This window comes from Sitophilus oryzae, unplaced genomic scaffold, assembly GCF_002938485.1.
Source record: "Sitophilus oryzae breed Bouriz unplaced genomic scaffold, Soryzae_2.0 scaffold_578_pilon_pilon, whole genome shotgun sequence".
Lineage (NCBI taxonomy): Eukaryota > Metazoa > Arthropoda > Insecta > Coleoptera > Curculionidae > Sitophilus > Sitophilus oryzae.
The window spans coordinates 3180227-3206530 of NW_022147171.1; the positions used below are offsets into that span (position 1 = coordinate 3180227).

Here is a 26304-nt window from a genome sequence, read left to right on the forward strand (position 1 = left end):
TTATTTTGACTGATTTTATTAATTTTCCTAGACTATAAAGAAAGAATAGTAATCTTGAGGAATTATACCCTTTCGGATAAGATTTAATAGGTCTCGGTTTTTGGCCAAAGATAATGGAAGCTCGTTTGTATATTTTTTGGTTAATTCAACTAAATTCCATTGAATGTTCGTGCTATTGAAGCTGAATTCATTTGCTGTAACATCGTATTTGAAGCCAACTGTTTTCACTTCTCGCAAAAATCTGAACCACTTAATTTGAAGCCACTTGACATCTTTTCCCATTGTTTTTTTTTTCTGTTGCTGATAAGTTTAGAGCTTAAATTTTCAATATCGTAGACATCATCAAATCGATTTTCGTGTACCACGTAAGGAAATGGCTTTTTTCTACTCATTTCAATTAAGAGTTTGTAATCTCTTGGCAAATACAATTTCTTGTGTTTTCTGTTTTTTCAATAGTTGCATGGATACTGTCGGTTTCGAGGTAGCAATGTCCGCTTTCCATGAACTTTAAGTCAATTATATTTAAAGTACCAAACATAATTTTTACTGCATAAAACAAAAGCAATAATAATTGTTTGTATGTCTTAATGCGCCTTATCAAGATAGTCCCCCTTTTTGCCCCAAATCTAAACGCGCATTTAGTACCCTATTTGACAAATACACTGTTTTAGTCCAACGAAACGTACATGGCATCTCGGACAATTTATAGGTTCGATAGAAAAAAAAACCATAAGAGAACAAAACATTATTTAATTTAGCCCTCATCACTAACAATATTGTACGTACTTCCGACATCCAAACTGCATCAATTGCAAGCCTCCACTGCTAAATACTTACTTTGGTATTTGTATTCACTCGTCGGATAAAACTCTGACTGCACCTCATGCACGTTAATCAATAATTGTTTGTATGTCTTAATGCGTCTTATCAAAAAAGTCCCCCTTTTCAAACCAAATCAAATCAAATACACTGTTTTAATCCAACGAAATCTGTAATAATCGCCTGGGTAAAATTTACATGGTACATGGCATCTCGGACAATTTATAGGTTCGATAGAAAAAAAAACCATAACCCCCTCATCACTAACAATATTGTACGTCTGAAACCGAAGCAGAAAATATATCCAAACTTCTGCTCTTTCTAAAATTCCACCATAACTTAAGACCTACGTTGTACTCGCGAATAGTAGAGTTAGAAATAGACGCTAAACATATTTCCAAAACTCTTGAGGAAAATTTACGGACATCAATGACGGTAAGATACGATTCCTCTTACCAGGGTAATCTTGGTCCAAATCGGATGAGGCATCGAATTAAAAGAAAGCAAATCTTTAGAAGGTTGAAAAACAATTTCATCAAAAAAATTTCATCATGGAACAAAAAGTGGATACCATGGTTACGAGGACCAGAGTGGGACAATAACAATGCCTGTAGCCTTATCTCTTATAATTTTCTGCAAAACGCGAAGGATCATTCAAAATGGCGGAAAAGTATAGAAAAAATACTTATTCCAATTCACTGTAAAGGTATCAACTGCAATACACCCTGAATCTCCCAACCATGATATAAAATGTTCACACTTTTTATTAAACTCTGAACGGAAAAGGTCTCGAAAAACCGAAGGAAAAAACAATTTTTCGAAAAGCTGTGTCATGAAGTTGCCATTCAGTTTCTTGTGCTAAATTCCTTCGAGATTCAGTGTCTGCTTCAACATTATCTTATGAGCGAATATAAGATAAGCGAATAAAGGGGGTGTCAATGTATAAAAGAAAACCCTAAGTATACTAATCCAATGGAACTTTTATTCAAGATTGTTTGTCATTTGAATAAGTTCTCTAATAATACCAGACAATCCACGGTCTCTAATAATACCAGACAATATGTGAACAATATTTTATTATTATATTTTAAATAAGTAACGATATTCTGAGAATTAAACAATGATGATTTAGAAAATAACAGAACTTATACCTATTAAAAATATCTAAATTTTATTTTACCACCTATTCATACTCAGATTCATTCTATTCTCTCTTACTCTCAGGTTCGCCATCACTCTTTGAATCATCATCTAATAATGCGAAATTAGCGGACGGGACCTCTGGACATTTTAGTAAAGCTCTTACTTCCGCAGAAAATGATGAATTAGGTTTCAGAGTTTTTTGACGGTAACTCGTAATGAGAGGATCAGAAGTAATGCCGAGCATCCGCAATAAGTCTTCATTCGTGGTAATACGTGATATTTTTCTTGTATTGTGCTGTCTAAATCTTCGGCAGTTTTTATGTTTTGCTTCTTGGGCATATTCAGACAATTGCCCAATAGGCACAAGACAATATTTTATATTTGCTGAATGAAATAACTGTTTATGTATGGTTACTGACATGTAATACCACAAATAAAGACTTAAGTAGTGCGCCCTAGTAGCTACGCAGTACTTCTCAAATAACTGTAAATCATAATTTCATACCCTGAACATATGGCATCTAGCAACACACTAAATCGTTCAATCAACCTTTTGTCCACACCAGCTATGTTTGAACTTATTTCTGGATTCTTAAAAAAGGCTCGGGCCATGTTTCCATCATTGCTTGATCCAAATCCTTGATTTGGTCATAAAGGATATAACATATTTTAGAGATTCCCGTAGGAATTGATCCATAAAGGAATGTACATTTTTTAAGATTCCCGAAAGAATGTGAAATGTTCCCGAAAGAATATTTGTGATCCATAAAGGATATAATATTTTTTTAAAGATTCGCGTAGGAAATGATTCATAAAGGAATGTGTCAGATTGAAAAGTAAGTATGTATTACTTTTATAATAGTTATTTAAAATTGTTAGTAGGATACTTAGATATGATTGAGTAATTGAGATTTTAAGAATATTTAAAGAAACATTGATACATTAACAAAAAATAGAAATAGAAGTAAATTATGATGATAAAATTCAAAGAATAATAAATGAAATAAAAAGGTTCATGGAAACAAAAGAGTCAGAATAATGTTTGTCACTGTGCACAACACTAAACTTTGAGTGTCTTCTTCGAAGCAGATCGTGTGATGCGACGTGATGGGATTTCTTCTAGTTCGATATCATCGAGATTTGATGTGGAAGGCCTGTCTGGAGATTTTTTTGTTCTGGAGATTGTGAATTCAAATAGTTGGATTGTTCTGGAGATTTTAGACGTTGATCAGCATAATTCACATTGTTGTTTTTTTACAACAATACCATAAAGTAGTGAAGACTAATGCTATTAAGACGATGGTTCCAAATAGTAATGTTCCATTTTGAAGTATATCGATTGAATGGATTATTCATTCTTTTCTGAAGTTCTTCGTTGCACTGTTTTAGACGTTGATCAGCATAATTCAATTTGTTGTTGTTTTTTTACAATACCATAAACTAGTGAAGACTAATGCTATTAAGACGACGCCGACGGTTCCAAATGGTAATGTTCCATTTTGAAGTATATCGAATGAATGGATTATTCATTCTTTTCTGAAGTTCTTCGTTGAACTGTTTTAGACGTTGATCAGCATAATTCAAATTGTTGTTGTTTTTTTTACAATACCATAAAGTAGTGAAAACTAATGCTATTAAGACGATGGTTCCAAATAGTAATGTTCCATTTTGAAGTATATCGAATGAATGGATTATTCATTATTTTCTGAAGTTCTTCGTTGAACTGTTTTAGAGACGTTGATCAGCATAATTCAAATAGTTGTTTTTTACAACAATACCATAAAGTAGTGAAGACTAATGGTATTAAGACGATGGTTCCAAATAGTAATGTTCCATTTTAAAGTATATCGCATGAATGGTTTATTCATTCTTTTCTGAAGTTCTTCGTTGAACTGTTTTAGACGTTGATCAGCATAATTCAAATTGTTGTTGTTTTTTACAACAATTCCATAAAGTAGTGAAGACTAATGCTATTAAGACGATGGTTCCAAATAGTAATGTTCCATTTTGAAGTATATCGAATGAAGGGATTATTCATTCTTTTCTGAAGTTCTTCTTTGAACTGTTTTAGACGTTGATCAGCATAATTCAAATTGTTGTTGTTTTTTTACAAAAATACCATAAAGTAGTGAAGATTCATGCTATTAAGACGATAGTTCCAAATAGTAATGTTCCATTTTGAAGTATATCGAATAAATGGATTATTCATTCTTTTCTGCAGTTTCTTCGTTGTCTTAGACGTTCATTAGCATGATTCAAATTGTTCAGATTTAAATTGGAAAACTTTATCATTTTCATTTCATCGTTTTGTAAATATTCCTGCTGTAGTAGACTATTAGATGTCCATGTCTTTTACAATATTTACAGAATTTTATGCCTCGAGAAGAGTTTACGGAGAATACGTGTTACTTGGCTGGGAAGAATTAGTTTAAAGAGTTTGTTTTGAAGTATTATTAAAATTTATATTCTTTTCTTATAACAGTTTGCTAATGTATGACTGTTAATTTTACAAAATGAACAATATTTTGATGAATTACTAAGAGTGTTTTGAAAAAGAAGATTTGGATAATTGAAGTGCTCTTTCCTCCTATAAAGCGGCAGTAAGCGCTTCAGTTAGGGTAGAGATATCAATAATAGTGAATGGAGAATAAATCTTTGAAGAGAAAGTTCTTTGATAGTTTCAGAACACCCTTCTAACTGATTTTTATTTTGAAAACTAATAGTATAAACGGGTAGTTAATTTATGGAGTCGGTTATAATAATTTAGAACTGATTCATGAAGGGGCTCTCTAATGTTGTTTAATTCATCCATTAGTTGAACGTAGTGTTTTCTATCAGAATACAATTGCATAAGGAGATCTTTAAAATCTTTCCAGGAACTAATAGATTTATCTCGCATTTGGGTTTTCGCACTTCCTGTTATTTTAGATATTACAAATGCTAATACAGGTATTTTCATAATTGGATAAAAATTCAGATCATTTCGGTTTCCGTCAAAGGGTTTTGCAATAAGAGAGTGCAACGTAGCTACTTTCTGAGCAGCGTTACTGGCGTTTCTTTTAGTGTTGCCTATAAGCTCTCGGGCGCCATGCCACCTCAGGTTTAGAGGCCCACCAGTGCCGGTTCGGGTAGCTTTTAGACAGTGGAGAAGTATGACAGTGTTACAGTTCTTTTGGCTCAGAGGTGGGGAAAATAAATCAAACAATAATTTACATCTATAAATAAACAACAGGTCGTGTTTTCCCAAAACTATTTAAGAATTCAAATTTTTATTTTAAATGCAAAATAATATTTTCTTCTTAATGCGGAGGTCGCGGCGATGCACAGTGTCCTTATGGGAGATTTTGGCCAAAACCTTATATTTAAACTTACAAAAAGTTATATAATGAATGTTATTTTCTGTAATATTTGACCATTTTGCAATAAAACTACAATTTGCGGATATAATGCATGTATTTTTTGCCAGTGGTATACAGAGTGTGTGGAAAAAATGCGACTTCATAGATAGTTTTTACCTAAATATCAGTACTTACATAATAATACAGAATGTTGATTAAGTATGTGTCATACATTTACCAGACGATTATTTCAAGTATTTTACGATAGAAAGTTCATAAAAACATGGGTCCGCAAATGCTGCATTTCCAAGATACAGGGTGTTGAAAGTGAAAAACACTAAATTTTTATTCGATCAAAAAATTGATACGCCACTGCATTTTTCAAAATAAAAATAATTTTCGTAATCTTTCATTAATTTCTAACTAAAAAGACCTCTTGACTTTTTCCTATCAGACGAACGGGTTTTCAGAAAAAAAATAAAGTAAATTTAACAGCATTTGCCTAATTTCAAAAGATGCATATTTAATACAGACTTTAAGGTAGCACATTTAAGGTAAATAATTACACAAAATTCTTTATTTTTACTTGTTTAATTTGAATCACTTTATTTTAGATTACTTAGGAAACACTTCGCACATAAAAAGTATAATAAATTTAAATATTAGAACTTTAACAATTTACCGAGTAAAAATACCTGTACGTCATCACAGAAAAAAAAATAATATGAGTGAAATGGAATATTCTAAACATATAAAATGTCACTTTAATTAACAATAATTAGCAAATTTGCACAATAATAAATTAATATTGATAGGTTGTCTTGATAAAAATGTTGTATTTTTTTAGTTACAAAAAACAAACGTGGCATGGATATGAATAATTTTAACAAAGTTCGTAACTTATAACAAGAAAATAATAATCTAAAATTTACTAGAACTTAAAATTATGAAAAATACAAAAACGAATATCTTAGGAAGTATTTTAAGCCTACTTTAATAGATCTCTGCCACTTATACCTTAAACTAGTTGCATAAGGATCCGACGAGATTAATAGAGAATGTAATAATAATATAATAATAATAATATATCTTTATTTCAATAAAATGTTACACTAAGTGACATTGAATGAAACAGTGTCAAAAAAGCAGAAAAAAACAATTTTCTAAGTACATATATGGTCATATGTAAGTACATAATATGATGTAAAAAAGAGAAACAATTTCAAAAAATACTTACTCAAAAATTTCAATAATATATGAAAATAATTGTAAAAACAAATGTTATATGATTTACGCATTAAAAAAATCAATTAAACTGTATGGCTCCAAATCTATTAAATACTTATACAATTTCTTTTTAAATAGTACAGTCTGATTGATCTGTTTTATATACTGTGGCAAGGTATTATATATTTTTATACAATTATAGTATGGTCCATGCTCAGTTAATGTGAGTCTATGTACTGGAAAATTAAAGTTACAATTTCTGGTTTGATAAACTGATTGAGGTATATCGTTACAAAATAAATTTTGATTTTTGTGAAAAAATAATGCACATTCCTGGATAAAGATTGCTGTTACTGTTAACAAATTTTTTTTTTTAATTTTCCTCTACATGACTCACGCACATTCATATTAAGCATAATGCGCAACGCTCTTTTTTGGCATATAAATAATTTTTCTATATCCATAGAGTTTCCATAAACAATTATGCCATATCGAATGTTGCTTTCAAAAATTGCATGATAAACCTTCAACGTGGAAAAATTTACATATCGTCTCAAAACAATTATATTGTATATAGATTTAGATAATTTCTTGCAGATATTTTCGATATGGTTTAACCACGTGAAAGTATTGTCCAATTCCAATCCCAAGAATTTTATACCGTGCTTAAATTTTAGAGGCGTTCCGTCAAAAATAATTTGCTGTGGCTCTTCCAACTGGGATCTTTTAGTTTTAAACAATATGGTGCTTGTTTTATCCTTATTTAATATTAAATGATTTTTGTTGAGCCAATTTTGCGCCACATTCATAATATTTTTAGCCATTTCTAGTGTATCACCTATATTTTTCCCTTTTATTAATATATTAGTATCGTCAGCATACGTTGTTACACTACACCATTTCTTCTCTTCCGTCCATGTCTGAATGTCATTGATATACAATATAAATAATATTGGCCCTAAAACACTACCCTGAGGGATTCCTACATTAATTGTCAGATCTTTTGAGTAACTTATGTCGCGATTTTTTATGAGTTTTACTCTTTGTTTTCGATTCCTCAGGTATGATCGTAACCACTGTAAAGTTGAGCCTCTGATACCATACATGTGTAATTTCTGGATCAGAATGTTGTGATCAATTGTATCGTATGCTTTAGATAGATCCAAAAATATTCTCATGGGAATATTTCCTGTCTCCAAAGCCGATAAAATGTTATTTATAAACTGAAATACCGCAGTAGTTGTTGAACGTGTTTTTATGTAACCATGCTGACAGTCATTTAATTGCCCTGTTTCAATCATAAACTTAATAATACGGTTAGACAGAATTTTTTCAAACACTTTCGAAAAAGAAGAAAGCATAGGGTAAGTCCGGTATAGTTGGACCACTTTTTTTGCTCCTACTTTTACACTTCTATATTAAATTTTAGAAAGCGCCATCTAGCAAAAAGAAGTAACTATATAGTTATTGTGCAAGTATTTATTATGCAAAAATACAAAAATTCACAAAGGAAACTATGAGTGAAATTTAAAAAAAAGGTATCGGTCGAACTATCCCGATGTCCTCGGGTTAGATGGACCAAGATATATGGGATAGATCGACCACTTTTTAAATCAAAAGTTATAAACTAAAAAATATAAATTTTAATAAAAGTAAACGAATTTGCATCAAGAACTAAAAATAAGGATACATAAACAACATTAATTTCTTAAAGGGACTTATTTAGGCACTGTTTTTAGAGGCGGTTTTGCCGCACTGGTAACACATCTGTGAATATTTCATACAACCCTCGTGTGACCATCTATCACATCGAGTGCACTGGAACCAGTCATCCTTTTTCCTAGTCACTGAGTAGTTTTCGCGGCAACCAGTACAATCGTTTTCATCCCATTTTTCGTCACCGCTTTCGCTGTCTTGCAAAATAATTTCACTCTCTGAGTTGCTATCATCACTATAATCTTCTTTTAATCTCTTTGTTATTGTTCGTTTCTTTTTAGCTCTTTCTTTGCTCGACTTGTTTTTTATTTCGGCCTTCTGTTTTTTTTGTTTTTGCAGCTCAATATTTTCTGGACTTGTCAAAACATTGGCTACTTGACGGGCACGCTTTCTAACCGTATTAACAGCAGATGTATTAATAACAGGCGCAATTTCATTCAGGGCTTTTCCTGGGGTAATTTCTGTTGTTTGGGCTTGTTGTTCATTTCGACAGTTTGGAGGGTTCAAACCATTGTAATCGGGATCTTTGGAGCAACCAGCAACTGGGGATAGTGTCTTGGAGCAACTAGCAACTGGCGATAGTGTCGGAGCAATATTTGGATTAGATGTTAAAGAAATTGCGTGTCTGTTGGGAATACCATCAGTTTGATTAGCAGAATTCGAAACTAACGTATCGCTTAAGTACGCATAATCTGGAATGATACTGGGATTAAACGGTAGGATTCCTGTGGCTTTGAAGCCAGAAATGGCTTTTTGAACTGTAGCTGATTTGTTCCAAGCTTCTCCAAGTAATTTGCCGAATTGGTACCGGGTTATTTTCCTAGAAGGATTTGTTTCCATAAATCGGTTACACTCAGAATAATAATGTGATTTAAGTGATTTAAAGAACGACCTATCTAAGGGCTGTAGAAAATGTGTCGTATGGTTAGGCAGACACAGTAAAATAATTTCATTTGCTTCACAAAATTCTAATACTTCTACAGAGTTGGTGTGCGATGTGTGCCCATCTAAGATAATTAAGGCGGTACCAGCAGGCTTTCTTGGCAGGAAATGCTCCTCTAACCATTTCTTATTTCTTATAACAGCATTGATGTAAGCTGATTTCTCGTTCATTACAATGGCAGACCCTGGAGGCATTCCGTCCTTATGACATTCCTTAAGGTTTTTTCCTTTTAAAATACATAGGGGGGTAGAAAAACACCTTCTGCACTGCAACATGCTACAATAGAAATGGTTTCCCCCTTTTCGCCAGAAGTTATGTTGGATACAGTTTTAGACCCTTTTTCCGCTATAACATACCCAGGTTTATTATTTAACTGTAGGCCACTTTCATCAATATTAAAAATATTTCCTGGCTTCTCAAATAATTGATATTCGGTTAAAACATTTTCAAGAACAGAAAAATACTCTTCCACTACGGTCTTATTCAATCCTACAGCACGCGCATTTGATACTCCTTCTGCCTTTCTAACTGATAAATCTGCATGCCTTGATAAGAATAACTGCAACCAATCATACCCGGCTTTTTTCTTTATTTTATTAAAGTTGTGCTTAATTTTAAGTTTCTCAGCAAGTTCAAAAGCCATGCTTCTTACCAGATCACGATTTGGAGTAAAACCATACTTCTGCATTTTTTTAATGTGGGAAACTAACTTCAGTTCAGCTTCTTCATTAAGGCAAGACTGCTTCCCCAATGAACGTGACTTTGATGACTTTTGTAATTTTATTCTGTTTTTTAGCGTAGTTTTAGGTATTCCATATTCCCTTGCAGCTTGATTAACACCTAATGTACCCGTGGAAACAGCATTCATTGCATTTTGAAGGGCCTCTGCGCTCCAAGTAGCTCTATTGACTGTGCCTTTCCTTTTATAAAAAGTCGGCATTATGACTATCTAAAACAAAACAATGGTCTAACTAACCCAAAAAATTACGGTCCAACTAACCCATTTACATGGGTTAGATGGACCACCTTGTCAATACGGCCTTGTACTATTCAGCGATAAAAATATTCGGTTAAACTGTACTTTGTTAAGGTAGCAACAATCTACTATACAATCGGCAAAAAATACTTACATATATTGTTTTTACAGCATGTAATTAAACTATAGAATTTTTTTTATTACTAACATGTGCACACTAACTAAGCTTCTGTGTGACTGAACGCCGCCAGACAAACAAAAACAATATTTTAATATTTGGATTCGTCCAACGGAGGGGTGCCCGGGTGTAGATGTATAAAAAATTAAATAACACGGAGAATTTTGGCACTGGTCGATCTAACCCGATGGTCCAACTACCCCGGAATTACCCTACTGATAGGACGATAATTTTCATATTTCGATCTTTTTTATATACGGGAACAACCACAGCCAACTTCAATTCATCTGGAAAAATTCCACTTTTAAGCGAATTATTTATTATGTAACAAAGGGGTGTTGCTATAGCGTCAATAACAAATTTAATAAGATTCATGGATATTTCATCGCAGCCGGCCACTGCACTAATTTCGAAGCTCTTTCACACACTCTATTAATTCAGTAATATCTATTTGTTTTGATTCAATATTATGTGGATAATATGGAATATGAGAAAAAAATGGAACATTTTCAATATTTTCAAGTAGTTCAGAAGCACTGTCAATAAAAAATGAATTAAAATTATTCGCAATATTATTATTTTTACCGTTCATATTAAATTTAGTTTTACTAGAATATTTTCCAGTTATTTCGCCTATAATTGACCACGTAGTTTTTGATTTATTGCTGGAGATCTTTATTTTTTCAGAAAAATGTCTATTTTTACATTCATCTAGCAATTTATTATATTCTTTTTTCTTTTCGTTGTACAGTAAAGTAACACATTCTATTTTACTTTTTAATACATACAATATGTCAAGTTCATTTTTACATTTTTTTATTTTCGGAGCATTTATAAAACCTCGCTTATTTTTATATATTTTTTTATTTACTAAAGGAAAATGTTGATTAAAGTGGTGACATATATTGTTCATAAATAAATTCCACTGTTCATTTATATGTTTGGAAGGCAAGTTGTATAATTTTGACCAGTCTATACTCGTCAGAGAAGACCTAAAAAGCTCTTTATTTCTTTTGTTAAATATTCGAATTTTTTCAGTAATATTTTTTTCTTAGGCTGGTAGCTCAATTTCTATTTTTTGAGCAGTGTGATCATATATTAAAGAATTTAAGACCAAAGTTTTGTAATTACCTTCATAATTCGTAAATATATTATCAATGCATGTAGAGCTTCTATTAGTAATTCGCGTTGGTTGGAAAAAAGTGCAGTGTATTCCATACGACTCCATCAATGAAAGCAACATTCGACACTGCCTACTATCACTCAATATATCTACATTAAAATCTCCTATGCAGAAAATTACAGCATTAATCTTAGACAAATTTAGACATACCTCTTCCAGTTTTGACAGAAAAATACTAAAATCGCCAATAGGGGGTCTGTAGACACACACTATAATAAACGTTTTTTTATTACACTGAAATTCACACGCGCAACACTCAAAACTGCCTTCAACAGCCATTGAAAGTTCATCTGTTCTTATTTTACATTCAATTTCACAGAATACATAGAAGGCACAACCTCCATGGGAATTTTCTTCTTTGCGACAGACAGCAGTAACTAGACTGAAACCTTTTATGTTATAATTGCACAATTGTGTTGAAGTTTTCAAATGTTCTGTGACACAGAAAACTGTACAGTTATTTTGGGTTTCCAGAAATGCTTCAATTATGTCCAAACAGTTATTAATAGACTGAAGATTTTGATGTATAAAACATGCTTTGATATTTTATTCTTTTTCAAGTTGGTTAGTTTTTTTCTAAAAAAATATTCTTGGTTGCATTCTCATTATCATAGTTTACATTAGATATATATTTCTTCATTTGTAATTGATATGCTGGACACTGGTAATCTAAAGCACTGTGAATTCGATCCGCTAATCGAAGCCTCTTACAGTTTGGACAGTCTAACTTATTGATATTTGGACATTTTCTTCCAAGATGTGCATCACTACAACGGTAACAACATTCAGCCGCTTTGCAATGTTTAGATACATGTCCGTAATTACAGCAATTAAAACATATTGAAACATTATAATGTTATTGAACAAATACTTTCAGAAGGTCGAAACTAATATTTTCATTTTTATAACCCACTTAAAAATAGGCGGAGGTAACTGAAGAATCCAATTTTCTTTCTCTTTTTTGCGACACTGTTTTTTAGTTACATATTTAATTTTTTCCCGTACATTTTCTCCAAAGTTAATTTTGAAATCTGGATTCTGTTCTACCAATTCTGTGACAAAGTCTTGTCGCTCGTATCCTTTTTCAATACCTGTTATCATAATCATCGGATCGGTACTGTTTTTAGTTCAACTTGGAAATTACCATCTTCATGTAATATTTTCTTTAGTTTTGTTTGTTGCTCTGGGTTATGACATTCCATGATAACTCTACCACCATCTAACTGCTTAACTTTTTTTACAGATTCATGAAATTTATTTTTAAATAAGCTCTGTTTAATTTCATGCACTACTTCGAATCATTTTCATTTTTGAATTTAACTAGAATGTAGAATGTTTAGAAGGGGAGTTAATCACCGCGACCTTATAGATCTATTGTGTGTTCCCCTTTCTTGAGTTATAACGAGTTATAACTCATCATACAGTCTCAGGGCTTTAAGAAAAGCCAGTATCTGAGACGGCTCCACAGAGGCCAGCTCTCCATCTTCGACATCAGACGTGCCAAGGTTCATGGCACGAATGGTCGTCGTCTCGGCGCACTCAGTGATAAGGTGTTCTGGTGTTTCCCCATTTTCCCCACAAAATCTGCATTCGCCGTTGTTTCTCAGTTTCAGCCTACTGAGGTGTTCGTTGAGGAGACAGTGTCCTGTTAGAAACCCCGTGACAATCCGAAGATTGTTTTTACTTAAATCAAGGAAAACCTTTGATTTTTCTCGGTCATAAGTTCTAAGGAACTTTTTCGAGTGTCTTAGACCGTTGGAGGACACCCATTCCAAGTTACGGATGGAGTCTTCCAGATTCTTCAGTTCCGCTTTCAGTTGGTTCCCGTTTGGAAAACAGAACGGTTCTGGTCCAGTTAGTGGAGTGTTCGCTCCTTTCCTAGCTAGATCATTCGCTTTTCATTGCCTTCTATCCCTTGGTGAGCAGGCACCCAGATAGGAGGACTTTATTTTCTTTGCCTAATTTGTTGAGCTTCTCTAGGCATTCTTTGACCAACTTCGAATTGATGGTTACTGAGTTGATCGCGTTAAGTGCTGCTTGACTATCGGATAGGATGGCAATTTCCTGTTTTCGATAGTTCCTATCCAAGATAAATTGTACGCATCTTTCGATAGCGCAAATTTCTGCCTGAAGGATACTGGGGTAGGTGCCCATTGGTTCGGAGTATTCAGTTTTCGGCCCAAATACTCCTATCCCTGTCCCTGCTTTGGTTTTGGAAGCATCAGTATACCACGTGATGGTATGGTCTTTTATATGCTGAGTAAGCGTTTCTTTCTTCCAATCCTTTTTATTACTCAATACTACAGTGAGGTGTTTCTCAAAGTTGTAAATTCTTGGTATGTCATCCACTGGGAGTTGGAGAAGTGGAATTTTCTTTTTGAGGGTGTTCCAAGCCCCTGACCTGAAAATTCTCCCAGTACTGTTTCCGTCAATGACCATTCTAATCATTGTCGCATTGGCATAACTACCGACGACAATATGCAGTGGTGTTAGGTCTAGAATGACCTCCATTGCTGCTGTTGGACATGTTCTCATGGCACCTGTGATGCAGATACATGCCAGTCTCTGTACTTTGCACAGGGTTTGCCTTGCTGTACGTTGCTCTAGTTTTGTATACCAAGCAACTGCTCCATAAGTAATCATGGGTCTTACTATCATGGTATACATCCAGCGCAAAATGTTAGGGGCGCAGCCCCACCTATTTCCCGCCAGTCTTCTGCATATCATGAGAGCCTTTGTGGCTTTGCTGGTAATGTTCTTAATATGCCTGTTCCAGAGAAGTTTACTATCCAGGGTTATTCCCAGATATTTCACTTCCTGTGATGGCAGTATTTCCTTTCCATCTAGATGGATTCTTTTCAAGTTTTTCAAACTTCGCTTTCTGGTGAATGGCACTACTGCGGTTTTATCTGAGTTAATACTCAGCCCGACAGTCCTGCACCATCTCTCAGCGATGCGGAATCCTCTTTGGATAATATCACACAGGGTGCCTTCATGTTTCCCCTGTGCAATGATGACTATGTCATCTGCGTACCCTATGCAGTGTATTCCCGCTAGAGTTAATTCTTCCAGTAGTTCATCCACTACCAAGCTCCACAGTAGGGGGGAGGTCACTCCACCTTGTGGAGTTCCTTGCGTTGTTTTAACAACTACAGTTTTGGTACCTATCTCAGCCTCTGCTGTTCGTGTTGAGAGCATTTCCCAAAACCAGCGAATTATCGTACTGTTCGCCCCTTTTGTTTCAAGAGATCGCTTGACCACCTTGTGAGGTATATTGTCAAACGCCCCTGCAATGTCCAAGAAGGCACAAAGTGCTGTTTCTTTGCTATCCAGGCTTGCCTGTATTAGCTCAGTTAACTGGTACAGAGCAGTTTCTGTGGATCTGCCCGCTCTATATGCATGCTGACTATCGTGCAGTGGCTTAACCTGTAGATGATTTACTCTAATATGGTTGTCCACTACTTTCTCCATCGTTTTTTTAATATGAACGATGTGAGACTAATAGGCCTAAATGATTTGGGGTTAGCCCAGTCAGTTTTGCCTATTTTGGGTATGAAGATGACTTTAGCTCTTCTCCAGATGGTTGGTATATATCCCATCGCTAAGCTGCTTCTTGTAATGTTTAATAGATGGTGTGTAGCTATTTTCTGACCCTTCTTTAGAAGGGCAGGAAAAATCCCATCTATTCCTGCTGTTTTATAAGGCTGAAAGGTGTCAATAGCCCATTTCAGTTTTTGTTCTGTTATTACTAGCTTGGCCGTCTCCCAGTCTTCCCTGCGAGGATTGTGGGGTTCGGTCGGAGCTACTTGCGTATCAATAGATATGCTACCTGGGAAGTGTGTATGAAGTAGGAGGTTAGCTCTCTCTTCATCTCCTTCCGTGTAGCTTCCGTCAGTTTTCTTAAGTGCCATGTTGGGGATGGGCCCACTCTTGGCCATAGCTTTCTGTAGCCTAGCTGCATAAGTAGTTGAAGTGATGTTTTGAGGCTTGTATCCGAGCAAGTTACCATTGACTGGATTATCAGCATTGATATTCAGTGCCGATTGGTATGGTCCTGCTGGTGCATCTGAGATGGCCTGGCGGACGGCTTCTGCCATTACTCCGAGACATGGTATCTCTTCGTAAAGGTTGTGTAAGTCGTTGTTTACACCAGGGGCGGGTAGCTGTAGAGTACCGTAGTACTCTCCATGGTTTGCTACTTGGGCGGTCGGAAGTGGTGGGAATTCCGGGTAGAGGTGCTGCTTCGTCATCGTTGTGATGTTGCCGATCTGTTTTAGTTGCAATACCAGTGGTTCTGGCACGCAAAAGCTGGTGACTTGCGTCAGGTTGAGAAGGTCTTGTTCCTTCTGTGTCAGCGGCTGGGAGTTCCTCTGTTTTAGATGGACAATTCTGAGCCATAGCATTGCGATAGAGTAGTAGTCGAAGTACTCAGGTAGCAATACTTTAGCCAATTGAGCATCGTCGGTGAGGAGTTCAGCGTATGTTTGTCGGCTGATTTCGACGAGAGCAGGGGCAGATGGTGTGAACGTCTGTCGTTGGACAGTTTCGCGCACACTAATCTGGGATGCGAACACAGACCCTTCAGCAGGATTTGCAGAAGTAGCCTGGGGTTTTGCTGCATCGTTTCTGGCTGCTAGAGTTGGTTTGTTTAAACCTCCAGCAGGTGGGCCGCGGCGTTGGGGGTTGCCACGTGGTTGGGGTGGTGGGTTGGTTTCCTGAGATTCGCGGGGGTTGATCCTAACAGCGTTAGGGTCACGCTGATTCTCGGGGCGTCCACGATATACGCGGGCGGGTGGTGGTTGACGTTGGTTTGCGTCTGGGTTCATTTTAAAAATGAAGGGTGGGGGGTGGTGTGGTTGCGAACTTCGCTCCTGCACTATAAAAATGGTGTGTGAATTTAACTAAAAAGTCACAGTCATTATCTTTCGGAGGAGTTTTCCAGTTTGTGTTTGAATTTACTTGTGTTGATTCTGTATTTTTCTTGGCAAGAGTTATTTCACTGTATGTTTTCTGTAATATCTTAGTTGGTTCTTGTTGCTGAGAAATCATATTTGTTACTTTGTCTTTATGTGTATTTTCGTCTTTTAAGCTTCTTAAATGTATGCATTCATTCTCCAAGTATCCTACTTTATATGCCATTTGGGTAAGTAGTTTATGAATGTCAAAAAGTGCATTTTTAGCTTGTTGTTCCTTTGGCTCTTCTTTACAATCGCAATTTTTTTCTTGAATATACATGTGAAGAATTTCCATAGAATTTAATACTTTTTCAATTAAGGCTTCGTTTTTCATTTCCTTTGGTTCATAATTTTTTCCTTATTTTCGGGTGGCTCGTACGGTTCATTTTGTTTTCTGATTTTTTGTTTTTCTATATTTCCTGGGCTTAAATCTGATCTTGTCCTCTTTGCATTTAGCACTAAGGCATCATTTGCATCAATTTGCCTCTCATGACTTGGAGGCGAACGTGTAATAGAGTTTCGGGGTTTGAAGACATCATTATAATAAAACTGTTCATTTAATTTTTCGGTACTACCCTGTATATCGATATAATCAGTCCTAACTTGTGACCTTGTTTTTATTCCATCATTTTTGCTGCATTTTGCCGTTTGAGAATTAGACCGGTTTTTATACACTTGCTCGGAATTTATGGCTGTTTTTTTTGTTCTTGCGATATCTTTATGCGGTTCCAATTGTTTGTATTTACCCGCACTGCTTGCACTCATTTTTCGCGAAACTATTTATTTAGTTCAAACAAAAACACTTGACTACACTTTAAAACTTTTATAAACACGTTGTATTCGTACGAGAGCTGAAACTGTACTGCTGAATGTATGTCTGGGATTGTCGAACTCTTTTAAAATCCTTATTCCTGGCTTCTGCTGCTTCTTCTCTTAATCGGCCCACAGGAAAAGTTAAAGATCTAATAACTTGACCCCCATGTATTAAAATTTTATGGAAGGATGAGGGCATGTAATACCACCCATAATTTTCCACGAATATTTTTGCTGTTTCATGGGCATATTTTTCAAATTTATCGTACTTTATGTCACAACTGCTAACCATTACTTGCAAAATAACAGCCAAACGCCTAAGCAGCTTACTGTCGAATCCAGTTATATCGGAAACTATTTCGTGATTTTTAAAAAACTTTCTGGCTGTATTACCATTGTTAGAGGTACCACTGCCCTGTTTGGGAACATCCACAATAATAACTGCTGCTTTAATTCCGACTGTATTCTGATTTTCGCTGATTTTAATTGTTCTTTATCAAATGATGATTTAGCGGTCCACTTTTTAAATCCTAAACGGTACGACACGTGAAGAACAGACTCCATAAATCTAAGTAAGGCATGAATACTAGATAAGCCATATTGAAATGCCTCTTTGTTAACTTTCTTTCTTTTTATCATGTCTAAATTATTCATTTCAGAAGGTTTTGATCCGCATAAATTACAGCATGCGGAAGATGACGTTCCTGTAAGAATTTGGCATATATTTCCATCAATCATGGTTAATAATAATTTATATTCTACAAAGATTGTTCTATCAATATCGTGATACTTAATTTTTGTTTTTTCAAGTTTGGATATTTGAAAACTGATATTATTAACAAAGTTAGTTACGTAATCTTTGTTTTTTTTTGCAAAATTAAATGATAAAGGGCGGCAGTAATTATTAGAGCATGGGCGGTCATTTAACCAAAACACGTCATTCCTCGAATCCGCATTGGCAAGTTGAAGTGGAACCAATAATGCCATGAATACGCTTTCGTCTTCTATTTCTCCTGAAGATACGAAAAAATTGCATTTTCATTACCCCGGTTTTCTATAATTAAATCACATAAAGCTTTTCTTTTTACTTGCATTTTTGCTAAAACTAACTAACTAACCCGACTTGCAACAAAACTGCAGTAAATCTGTCAAAGAGACGCAGTATTCTTATAGATATCTCCGAATCTCGTCACCGGCATGGAGCAAATCTACACAGAAAATAATATTAATAAAAGCTACGGACTGTTAGGGGAAGGACTCTCCCAAGTTAAAAAAAATTATTGAATCCAGTGGTCGCGCCTAAGCAATGGAAAATATTGGTCGCCCCGGTCTCACAGACCGGGAATGGTTACCGTGGATAATTTCAAGTAATTTGAAAAAACTCTAATAGCCATTATCCATGGATAAATACATTATTATTTATTGGATAAAAGTTTTTATTTCATAAAAAATGTAGCTTAGTAGCTCCAGTCGAACTTTCATTTTAGCAGTTGTGCTATAAAAACTTCATTTAAAAATAGCAAAAAGAACATACTTTAAGATATGGTTAACGTAATAATACCTGAAAGAAAACATTATAATATAACCAGTACAATATAATACAAACAAGGTAACACAACTATAACATCTCATCATTTTGAAATGCATTTTGACGGCATTCCTGACAAATAGGTGTTTTGTGTTCCAAACACATATATGTTGCACAGTGGAAACAGGAAAAACGGCTCTTTCTGTTTTTTTCTTCAATCACAATACGCGCATCGTCCTGATGGTGCTGGCCTTCCAGTCTGGGAGGGACCTGCTTCAGGTTCGTTTCTTGAAAAGTCATGTAGCCTAGTTTTCAGGCCTCTGGGTAGATTCGACATGGTGACACGAGCTTTCAAATATGGGTTTATTAACTTGTCCGCAAATCTCTTAAGAAGTTTCTTCTTAAAATGTCGATATCCCGATTATTAGCAACAAAAATTATTTGTGAATTAATACCAGCAACATTCAAAACGTGATAGAATAGGATCATAGGCCATCTTCTCGTACTTCTTGCGCAGTTGTAGAATTGTAAGTTGTAATAATTTCTGTTTTTTTCAAATCACCTGTCAAATCGTCAATTTTGTCGTGATGATGCATCGAAGAAATTGCAAGAACATTTTACTTCTTTTTTGCCATGTATGAGACAAGAGTACATTCCTTTGTAAAAGCAAACATGGATGTGTGTTAAGGTCTTGTAGCTGGATTTAAAAATTCTATTGGCAACTCTATAACCCACAAAATTCTGGACGTTGATGAATTTAGAAGTATGCTTTGGAATTAAATAAAACAAGATCTACTACTAATACTACTTATATTCTAATTTAACGATACTACTACAATTGGCTGGCTGGGACAGTCTCGACTATATAAGGTTAGATACAATGTAACTGGGATACTTAAATTTTCATCTGCTTCGGTTGATTCGTTGGTTGGGAGAAAGGCCTCACCCTCTTCGCTGCACTCGTCCGCTGGTGGGTAGCGTGATTGCTCGGCTAACGTTGGAGAGCTTGTGAGATCCACCTGCAGTCGCAGTGCGTGAGCTACTTATGGGGAGGGTCAATTCTCGTATCTTTCTAGAAGATAATAAACAGCAGTATGCTATTCCAAACAATGGTTAAGTACCCAGTTATGTGGTAGTGTTCTACAGTACCAATTCGACTGTCTGTGGTTGCTAATAAAATGTACAATGAATAATAATAATAATAATACTAAATATTAAAACAATAAACTTATAAATACATAATATAGCATAATACCTTATAATTAAATTTCAATATCAGATATTGAATCTGATCCAGAGTTTGATATTGAACTCTGAGAATATCTTCTGCCAACAATTATTTCTTTTGATATTTTTTTGGGGGTTGCTGGAAAAAAGTATCAGTTGAAGTGGTTTGTTCTGGTTCACAGAAAAAAATATCTCCTTGATCTAAAAAAATATTAGTTCTATCTAAATAAATATGTGGTTGTATATGGACAAATAAATATTTATTCAAAAAAGAATGCATATTTGTTTAATTCATACGAAGCGTATATATTAGGAAAGGATACATATTTGTTCTAATTAACACCTCCTATATTAACTGAGGAAAAGTGTGTAGTTGATTCAAACATATATATTCGTTTACGCGAATAAATCATGTTAAAATTATAATTAAATTTACTGTCGGTTTTAGGGATGAATTACTTGCTTTGACGTATTTATTTTGTTCACGGTAGCGGTAATATCTTACCGCTACTTTACGACAAGTCGTGTTTATATACTCTGCGCTGTGCTCGACATATTGTGGAAATACCCAAGCTCACCTGATGATGGGGTAGGGCCCCGAAACCGGTAGTGAGAGCAGGTTGATCCACATTATGTCGAACACAGCGTGGAATTAATCTCTATATTAGCAGTTCAAGGCAAGAAACTCTTATATAATTTTATTATATATAATTTTATTATATACCTAAAAACTGCAAGAAATTTATTTTCCATTATATATATATATATATATATATATATATATATATATATATATATATATATATATATATATATATATATATATATATATATATATATATATATATATATATATATATATATATATATATATATATATATATATATCTTTTATTATATTATATATTTATAATATGTTTTATAAATCCCGATTTATAAAACATATTATTAACAGTAATCCATCACACAACTTTATAACTTGCATTCAACTCATCAGCTAGTTCATAAAAAGATAAATCTATATCGGGCTTTAATGGTCCTATATTTATATTGTTTGAAAAACCACTTTTGCTTAAAATTCGATGGGAAAATTTAAGAGAATCTTTTAAAAATATAGATTCTAGAATATTTTTTCTACTAGTGGTACTATTAACAACAGACTTTCAAAATTTATGAAAAGCTTCATATCTCATACTCCAAATACGTCTAGCAGGGCCTGTTTTAAAAATTATGTCAGGGTAGTGTAACAATAAATGATATTTTGGCTTCAAGGTTTCATTGAATAACTCTTGAAATCTAATGTGGTGTTCCCGAATAAGAAAAGACAGATATTCTAAATTAGCTTGTGTAAAACAGTCACCCAGTAAAATTTCCATTATTTCGAATAATAAGATGTATAATCGCCAAGCAGGCTCATCACTTGAAACCAAATCTCCAATAAGAATGCCGAAATAAACTGTTAGAGAGTGCATTTCAGATGCAGAGATAATTATACATTTATTCTTCAAATGTTGTGATTTGATCTGAGGCATTTGATTACCGACATCACATTTGGAAAATTTTAAAAATTTTATTCGTTCGTTCAAGTCCTTTAAAGTAAAATTCTTTTTTGAAATCAGGTAATTAATTAACATCGCCATATCATAACGCAGAATGCCCTCTAATAAGTCGTGCATTAAATTACTGAAACTACTGAAACATTTTCAGTAACATGAAAATTAGGTAATTTGTGCCAAACACAAATTTCTTTAACTCCATGGCTTGAAATAACAGAATCAGTTTCATAGTTTGCAATGGTTCGTAAAGAACTTTTATTTTCAATAGTTTCGATTTTACATTTGTCCTTTGGTGTACGGCAAATTCGACAAAAATATTCTGCCGTAAAACTTTCGCTGAATCCTTGTATTGAATTAAGACCTAAATTGTCACCAGTGATTAAAAACAAGGTGAAGTAAACTTGTAAATTTCCGTCACAAGTAGAAATAGTAATTCCTTCAGTTTCCAAAGTTAATAGATCGCTTATAAGATTTGAAAATACTTTCTCGTTACCATAAGCATTCCTGTCGTTAAAGTAAAAAAGTTGAGCCAGAAATATATTTTCTAAAGAAGTGGCGTACTGAGGAGGAATACAAGCCAGAGAAATATACACTGTACCAGTTTTATATAATCCCGCCCTAGATCCTAGCGAATTGCATGGTTCCATATCATCAAAGAAAACAATCAATGGCAAAACTGTTTTTTCAGCAAACTTATTTTCTATTTTTTTCCACAGAGATCCTTGATAAAGACTACTAATGAAGGTTTGAGATTTTTTCTCCTCTTTAATATATGTCACGATCTCTATACACATTTGGTAATTCAAGAAACAATTTAAATTTACTTTTTAAACAAACTTTTTTTCCCTCGGCGTTCTTAATTACCATTTTTGGAGCTTCTGATGGTGAACTTATATCTAAGGGAGCTGTATAAGAACTGATATAGAACGATTTTGGTCGAAGAAAACAATCGGATTTTTCAAAGTATTGGAATCTTAGATATTCTGACTTTAGCATTTTAAACTGATCATTTACTTTTGAAAATACGTACAAAATGTTTTCTGATTCTGCTGACTTATTTGACTCGGAGGATAAATTTGTATAATTTATAACCGATAATATATCTTCTACAAGCATGCGAGTATTATTGAAAATGTCTTGTATAAAACTTCTCGGTATAGACATGTTGCTATAGTATCGAGAGAAATACTTGGCAACGAAGTCATAATTATTATTGTTAAGACGTTCTCTATCATTACACACTCCGATAGTAACAGGATTTTCGACAGAAATATTACAACTTTTTTCTGATGTATAGTATTCACTAGTAGACTCATTAGTTTGATTGTCATTAGATTCTACTTCATTTTTTGAGTTTATTTCTGAAGGACTCTTAGTTGATTTCAAAAAATGATCATACCGGTAGTGTTTTCTCAAACAATTCAAATCATTAAAAGACCGAGAGCAATTATCTTCTGCACATTCATATTTCTGCAAGTACTGATAAGAACTTCTAAGATGTGCTGCTAAAGTAGTAAATGACAGAAAACGTCGTTTGCATTTAAAACAGGTAAACTTGACGCTTTGCATTTTAAACTATTCAAGGATCACTGCATACAAAAATTCATTTATCCAGGGAATTTGTCTATCTTTTTTATTTTTATACCCAAAAACTACCCATTGAATTAAAAACAATAGGTGCATTACTTCGTAGGGGTATTCAGCATCCAGAACTTGGTATATTTTGAAGCAAAAGTTAAGTGCATCTATGACAGAAGAGCACTTGTATTCTGAATTATTTATAACTACAAAGCTACTAGTTATATTATTCAAGTTTGGACCAATAAGAAGCATATAGGGTTGTACAGTTAAACATTTTTTGAACATTTCATTTACCCTTTGTTCTTTTGCTTTTTCTACATCTCCTGGTGTTTTGACGATGATAACAAAACTGTCTCTAGTCTCCGCAATTGACGGCTTCCAGAGCTTTGTACCAGGGGGGTGACAGTAAACCGGAAAATTGGAAACAGTTGTGGCGCGGTTCTACCCAGGCAGAAAGCATGGCCTTCTAGACTGTCCTAGACAAAAATCTGAATATTTCTATATGATTTCTGTCAATTTCTGCTACGGAACATTTTTATGCACGTCGGCGTCCTGTTCTTTTGTCTTTTGTCTGTGTGTCAGCGTCAGCTCCCAAAGGCCTCTGGCAAACACGGGCGCCATTTTATTTTTTGCCGTTTAGATTTGATTGGAAGTTTGTTTCTGATATTTCGGCTGAAATTTATAAGTACAAAGATGTTTTTGGTATAAAGTTCCTTGTTAACACTTTAATAAAGTATATATGATATTAATTACATGAAGAAAATGATGAAATCGACGTTTCTGCGTGTAGAAGGTATGGGCCATATTATATAAAAATAGGTAATATATTAACTGTTTTTATATTTTTTAACTTTAAACCCAAGGATCTTGGGATATTCTTTGCCAAAGGATTTTTCCGTATCTCTACTTTAAAGACTGATCGGTGATTTTGAGCAATTGAAAGCAAGTTATACAAGGTAAATTATGATTATTGAACTATTATTAGCCTACATTAATTTTCTACAAGATGAACAGAAATGCGTAATTACATATCACATAGGTACCTGTGTTATGTATTTTCATAGCAATAATGCTATAAATCTATGTATGTAGAATATTTTTTAAAATACAAATGAGGTATTAGATGTATATTTATTATATTTTTTATTCATTTTATTTTCATTCAAGTCCTGTTTGATTTAATTCACAAAAGTCTTATGTACCTATATTTATGTTTTTTACATATTTTTTTTGATTCCAGGTTTTGTGTGGGTTCCGGTTGCCTTTTTCCTGCTTCCAGTTATTTAGTTTTATGCCCGTGAAGCTGTGAAAACATTTATTTATCTTCATGTTTCTGTAAGTCAATGCACTGTTACTTTACTAATTCACTTTAACACAGCATCTCTGATATTAATATTTGATATTGATACAGTAGTTTATTGGATTATAGCTCTTTAATTGTAATATTGATTTGCATATTTACATTGCTCTAAATTCCAAATAAATATTTTTGAGTAATTTTGTTGTATTATTTACTACTAGAAAGAGTAAAAACTTATATTAACCCTCATTTAAACCTCCTGAACAGCCCGCCATTAAAAACCGGAAACGGAAATAAATTTCATAAAATTGAAATTGTCATGTCTATGTCATGTCAAATGTCCCAGCCGCCATATCTGAAAATTAGTTACCCAGGCAGCCACGCTGTTTCCATAATTTAACATTGACTTGACACTTCTTCTTGTATTTATTATTTTATGCTTTGTACTGTTTGGAACCTTCGTTCTTCCTTTGGGTAGCAACAAAGCTGGTAGCAAATAAAGTTGTATGGCGATTTTAGAATCTAAAAAAATAAGGTAACTAATTGTTTATTTATTGTATAGAAGTAGTACATAATGTACCTACACTTATTATTTTTTTATTAATAACAATAGTGCCAAAATTTTCATAACACAGAATTTTTTTTTTAGAAACTACTGACAATCGACGCGAAGCAGAGAAAATTTCAAACTAAACTAAAATCCTTACCTTGGTAGTAATCGTATCGTCTGACGTCGATAAAGATGATTTTCTTCTATCCTGTACCTTTTCAAAAAGATTCTGGAATCTGGTTTCTATATCCACATCTTTAGAAGAATGTATTTGTTCAAAGTCGTAAGAAACCTGAAATAAAACATAGAATAACTGTTAACGCTGTTGTAGAAAACTATTTTAGAAATTCCTACTGCGTATAAATTATATTATTTGTATTTACTTTACATAATGTACTATTGCGATAACAAAAAAAGTAGTACGAGGAAATTTATTATAATCTCCAAGACTATTACATAACGTATATCAAAATTGTCAAGCAAAATTGAGAGGTAAATAGAGGTAAACACCAGCTAGAAATGTTGTGTTATTTTGTCATTTATTTGTCAACATTTGCGTAATATTAGTCGGGGAGTAATATATCTTTGATTTATTTTTTGTATTACTACTTTTTTATCGCAACAGTACAGGGTGTTCTTTCATACTTGGCCACCCTGTTTATCTTTCTATTTCAAGAGATAGAAAAAACGTTTTCATGTGAAACTTTTATACTTTTTCTTACCCCTTCGAATATGATACGAAAAACCAAAAATTTTAAAAATTTGTTATTTTGCTATACAGGGACATCCTGTATATTGTTAGATAAAATGAAATACATCTTCGCTCTGATTCCAAATATGTGTTTTGTTGATATTTCACTATCAAGGTGACTTGATTACCTCAAATATTCATTGATGTTTTAAACAAACATAAATCGAAAATGGCTTACTCAGATGTCAACAAACCATATATTTTTGAAATCAGAGAGAAGTCTCCTTATATCCATATAATAATATACAGAGTGTCCCATTTAAAAAATATATCATTTTATTACTAAAAAAATATCCACAATTTATTATGTTATGAAATTCGAATAGGCAAGGAAAAAAACTATGAAACTTTCATATATGAAAATTTTATATTAAAACTTTCTTTCTATCTCTTAAATGAAAAAGTTAAGAGGGGTGGCGAAGTATGAGGAAACAGTATGGTAACAGAGGTGGCGAAGTATGAAGGAAATCTATAATCGTTTTGTAGTTTCCTATTTTTCGAAGAGGATAGCTTTTTATCC

General features: G+C 33.7%; 1 protein-coding gene across 1 annotated transcript; it reads right to left on the minus strand.

Annotated features, from left to right (window-relative positions):
• Positions 1-9415: 9415 nt before the first annotated feature.
• On the minus strand, positions 9416-10126 carry LOC115887608. Its single transcript, XM_030907075.1, has one exon. The coding sequence runs from the start codon at positions 10124-10126 to the stop codon at positions 9416-9418; it is 711 nt and encodes a 236-aa protein (XP_030762935.1).
• Positions 10127-26304: the final 16178 nt, after the last annotated feature.

What these genes read in the sequence shown, in the direction of transcription:
- LOC115887608 (XM_030907075.1), bottom strand. Translation starts at nt 10,126, where the DNA reads ATGCCGACTTTTTATAAAAGGAAAGGCACAGTCAATAGAGCTACTTGG.